Source organism: Chlamydotis macqueenii, chromosome 8 (genome assembly GCF_036417535.1).
Source record: "Chlamydotis macqueenii isolate bChlMac1 chromosome 8, bChlMac1.mat, whole genome shotgun sequence".
Classification (NCBI taxonomy): domain Eukaryota; kingdom Metazoa; phylum Chordata; class Aves; order Otidiformes; family Otididae; genus Chlamydotis; species Chlamydotis macqueenii.
Genome location: NC_141563.1, coordinates 2,569,532 through 2,574,611, shown reverse-complemented (window position 1 = coordinate 2,574,611; position 5,080 = coordinate 2,569,532). Strand labels below are relative to the sequence as shown.

At 48.5% G+C, this 5,080-nt stretch overlaps 1 protein-coding gene across 1 annotated transcript; it reads right to left on the bottom strand.

Annotated features, from left to right (window-relative positions):
• Window positions 1-652: 652 nt before the first annotated feature.
• On the bottom strand, window positions 653-3,664 carry LOC147599844 (olfactory receptor 14A16-like). The gene is made up of 3 exons (XM_086753670.1): window positions 3,029-3,664; window positions 2,813-2,873; window positions 653-885 (listed from the first exon to the last, which is right to left on the bottom strand). The coding sequence occupies exons 1-3, from the start codon at window positions 3,662-3,664 to the stop codon at window positions 653-655; spliced, it is 930 nt and encodes a 309-aa protein (XP_086609796.1).
• Window positions 3,665-5,080: the final 1,416 nt, after the last annotated feature.

The window sequence follows — 5,080 nt, the reverse complement described above, 5'->3', positions numbered from 1 at the left end:
GCTCTACCCTTTGAGTGACATTCCTTCTTCCTCATGTCCAGTCTCCACTTTCCCAGTTGCGCTTTAAAGCAGTTTTTCTCTCTCTTGCTTTTCTCCACTTCCAAGGAAATGTAAAAAATCTGAGAAAGCACCCTTCAAGCAGGAGACCCAAGTCATCAGCTTTCTTGTGGCCTTTCACCTGACCAGACAGAAGTAACCTCACCAGGGTCTTCTGAACCACGTGACTGCTGCTGGCTATTTCAGCTTCTCGGATAAACACAAACAGGCCATGTGCCTGCTGCTGTCCTGTCAGGTACCCAGGCAGAAGGGACACGCCAACCCCTATCCGTGCCCTCTTCATGGATAGGACTTCACCATAGAAGGGGGTAATGACATTCAACAGCGTTGGACCAAATGCTGATCCCAGGGATTCTGGTTATGACTGGCTCCTAGGAGGATTTTGTACCCCATAATAATAAGGCCCAAATCTTATCCTATCATTATGAATCCAACTTCCCACCCTCCCTACCAGCCACTTCTTCAGCCTGGATAGCGTCACTCTGGCTATAAGGAGACTCTGTGAGATGATGCCAACGGCCTTGCAGAAGGCCAGGCACACACCATGCTCTTGTTTCCCCTGACCATTCTGGTTCAGCAATGCCTTTCTTGTCCTTCAAGTGCCTGGCAATGGCTGCTGGAGGACGTAACCCATCACCTTCCCAGGGACTGAGGAAGACTGACCAGCTTCTAATTCTGAGTCCTCATCCCTGCCCTTCTTGAAGATGAGTTTGACATCTGCCTTTTCCAAGGATCTCAGAACCTTTCTGACTGTTCTGGCACTTCTGAGGTCACAATTCAGAATGACAGGCAAGGGTGACGTATCAGACAGGAGCACTTGTAAAGAGCCTGTCCAAGGCGGGTGAAAGGAATGTCACTGGGATGGTGGAGGTTGTTCCTGGAGTCACACAGAAATGTCAGAGCTCTGTGAGGTGCCCATATCTCAGCTGGCCTTGTGCACTCCTAATACGCCCAGGGGTGATCAGAGATGAGAATCCTTCCCTTTTACACCCAGAGACAGTGCACTGCAGCAGTCACAGTGTCTATCTGGCCTCCTGCTGTCACTCCCAGAGGCTGGGGGGCACCTCTGTCCTGATGTGTGTCACCCTCCTCTGTGCTCATCTGAGATGCCACACGATATGAGGAATGGACACAGGGACCTCAGTTCACAGACACATATCCCAGTGCTGCATTCAGGTGTTTTCCCAGGGGATGTTACTCTTAAAGTGAGACACTCTCAACCTTAGGACATTGTCTATCCCACAGGCCTTCATGGAACCATAAATAATAGCTGATGGCATTTCTGCTTACTCAGCTTCCTCGCACCTCATAGACACAATGTGCATGCTTATGTCTCATCCGTGCAATGCAAGCATGGAATTCTGACCTAGACATTTGGTGTCCCTCCATGAAGGTTCAGCCTTTCAAAGCTGGGATGAGAGGTCAGTGCTGGAAATGGTGGTTATCATATGCTGGTCTGTGAAAATGGCTCTGGGGCAGCTGCCCCGGGGTGCATGGAACACAGGCAGAGACCAAACCCTGCTCTACTGGTCCTTCGTGTTTCTCCCAGGAGCCTGGCTGAGTAAGGATGCTGCTGTGTCACACAGCTTAGCTCTACACTGGAATTTTCCTCTCACAGGGTCTTTCAAGCCTGGCCAGTCCCATCTCCCACCTCCCCACTCTCTCTCTAATCCAGCACAGCCCAGCCCAGCCCAGCAGAACAGCCCAGTGTGGACTCGTCCCATGGCACTGCCCACTGCAGGGTGCTGCAGAGCTCTGGGCACTCACACTGCAGCCCCAGCCCCTCTGAAGGGCACAGCAGCTCCTGGAGGACACAGAGAGGCCTCAGCCTCCCCATTGGCCCCAAGGCTGGTGCTTGCAATAATGACAGAAGGAAACAGAGGCCAGTCACTCTCAGGCTCTCCTGCAGTCATATTGTAAGTGACCCTCAATCCCAGCTGCATTTGCCCTCTTCTCTGCTCCAACCAGCCCCACTACCCAGGACAGCACCAGAGTCCTGGCCCTGGGGCTCCTCAGGCAGCACCCACATCTCTCCAGTCTCCCCTCCTTCTACTCGCTGGGTGCCCACTGACTCCCATGGCACTGCAGAGTCCTTGTTTGTGAGTTCAGCAATTCAATGGTTCACTTTTTAGGCACCTCTCCTGACCTCTCCAAATGAAATTCCAGAGAGATTTGAGATGCCATCAGACCAGTCATACATGATGCAGCCTGAGGAGGTAATGGGGAGCCCAAACACCATCTCCACTGCCACTGGACTCCAAGAAGAGAGCTTTTAAAAACCAGAATTTCTGGTCCAATGGAACCCAATTTTACTGTGAGCATATCCCAAAACACCAGGAGAACACAGAGAGAACAGACTTTAAAAAATCAATTCCTTGTAATTTTTTTTGGCAGTAACTTTGGATGAAGTATCCAGCCTTCAGTCACTGCACCCAGGAGATATCATTTTATTGAAGACGTGCTATTGGACATCTGACAAAGTGTGGTGCAAGGCCCAAACACAACAGGATCAAGATTCAAAAGAAGTAATATAAACCTAGAAAATTATATATAAGTACAATTGTAACAGAGGGAAAAAAAATCTCCTGGGCTAAGATAAACTCTAAGAAACATGCAGAGAAGGGGAGGTAGGTTGATGTCTGTGAAACTACGTCAATTGCATGAGTTTCCATAGGGCATCCTTGAGCTCCTGGTTCCTCATACTGTAGATAAGGGGATTCACTGCTGGAGGCACCAGTGAGTACAGAACAGTTACTGTCAGGCCCAGAGATGGGGAAGAAATTGATGAGGGCTTCAGGTAGGCAAACATGATAGTGCTGATAAAAAGGGAGACCACAGCCAGGTGAGGGAGGCACGTGGAAAAGGCTTTGTGCCATCCCTGCTCAGAGGGGATCCTCAGCACAGCCCTGAAGATCTGCACATAGGACACAACAATGAACACAAAACAGACAAATGAGAAACTAGCACTGACCACAAGAAGCCCAACTTCTCTGTTGTAGACATTTGAGCATGAAAGCTTGAGGATCTGGGGGATTTCACAGAAGAACTGGTCCACAGCATTGCCCTGGCAGAGTGGCAGTGAAAATGTATTGGCAGTGTGCAGCAGCGCATGGAGAAACCCACTGCCCCAGGCAGCTGCTGCCATGTGGACACAAGCTCTGCTGCCCAGGAGGGTCCCGTAGTGCAGGGGTCTGCAGATGGCAGCATAGCGGTCATAGGCCATGACAGTGAGAAGATAATACTCTGCCAAGAAGACAAAGAGAAAGACTTGTGCAGCACATCCCATGTAGGAAATGGCCCTGGTGTCCCAGAGGGAATTGGCCATGGATTTGGGAACAGTGGTGGAGACGCAGCCCAGGTCAAGGAGAGACAGGTTGAGGAGGAAGAAGTACATGGGGGTGTGGAGGTGGGGATCCACACACACAAGGAAAATGATGGTTGCGTTTCCCATCACTGTTGTCAGGTATATGAGCAGAAGGAGCAGAGACAGAAACAGTTGCAGTCTTTGATCAAGCCCTGAGAAACCCTCCAGGATGAACTCAGTAACTGCAGTTCCGTTTTCTGGTCCCGTGCTGAATTTCAGGTCATCCTGCTGGGACAGGAACATGGCAATGAACAAGCGTGGTGCTTTCACAGTCTGGATGAAAAGTTCTGTCCTTCCTTTTCTGCTTCTTTCCCTTCCTGCTGTCTTCCTCTGTAACACAGGCAGAGACAGTCCTTCAAGCATTTTTCATTTCTTAATTTTCCTGGTTTACATTTTAGTTACGGTCCTCAGATAAGTTGTTCTTTCTACCTTTTTCAAACACTCACAAAGGATTATTTCTCCAGAACAGAGGATTTTAAAGTGGCTATTTCACCCCATTCCTGGGAAATTCCAAATCCACTCAGACCTGTCGCAAACATCTATTACACTATTGAAAAAATGTTAAACCATCAAATCAAATCTAATCAAATATAAGTCATGAAAGCTATTCCTTCTACATTTCAGTACTTGCCTTTTTGGACCTGTAATCTCAGAGAATCTGTTGATTTCAAAGTAAGTAAGATCAAGTATCTTTTCTGGAGTCCCTGGCTTTCTTCCACAACTTCCTGCTCTCTGTTTCTTCAGGAAAGGGAAAGAGGGTGGAACAGGGACCAAGTACGTCTTGCCTTCTTCAGTATTCTAAAGAATGACTGAAATGTGTTGTGGTTCCACTCTGTCCGTCACACAGTCTCATCTGCCTGCACCGAAATGCAGCTGTTTCCAAACACTTGCTCAGTGCTATTCCTCTGAAATGTCCTGACCTCAATGCAGAGCAAGAGAAGAGTGTCTGGAAGAGATCTGTAACCTTTCTTTTCCATGCCAGTTATAGGTTGGGAGGACCCAGCCTCTGGTGTTTTCTCTTGTCTCTACTGACTACAGAGGGAGCCTGGGGAAAACAAGTTCTCGCAGGTACCTGCAGGGAAGTAGGTGAAACTCACCAGTCAAGTCTCCAATCTCTGATTATTATTTGTTTTTAAATTCAAATACACATCTAACAGAAGGAAGCACAAGAAAAATACACACAATAAAGGCTGATGTTTTCTTTTCATCTTTAGATTTCTTTTTAGGCAGAGAAAGGAGCAGAGCGGATGACTCCAAAACTGGGATGATTCAACATGCAAAAGGAAGAGAGGGAGGAAAGGAGATGGTGGGTTAGAAGCAGTGAAACAAATCTTCACAGACTGTGTTGTCCCCTCAGGCTCTGTCCCAGGGCAGGATGGGTAGCCCTTGCACAAGGAGTGAAATGGGAAGTTCAGTATTGGGCAGTGCTTCATGTTTGAAGTGATGTTTCAGCTTGGGGCTCAGGCTGGTCTTAGATCCCAAATGTCTGACTTGTTCTTTGTCTCTGCCCTGGCATAGGGCAATCTCTGCACTGGCTTAGTCTGGAAAACTTTCTGAGATTAAACCACTGGCTGATTGGAGCAAAAGCTCAAGCTCAGCCACCCACAGCAGTACGAGCGCAGTGAACCAGTGAATCAGAGGGGACAGTCCCAGTTTCCA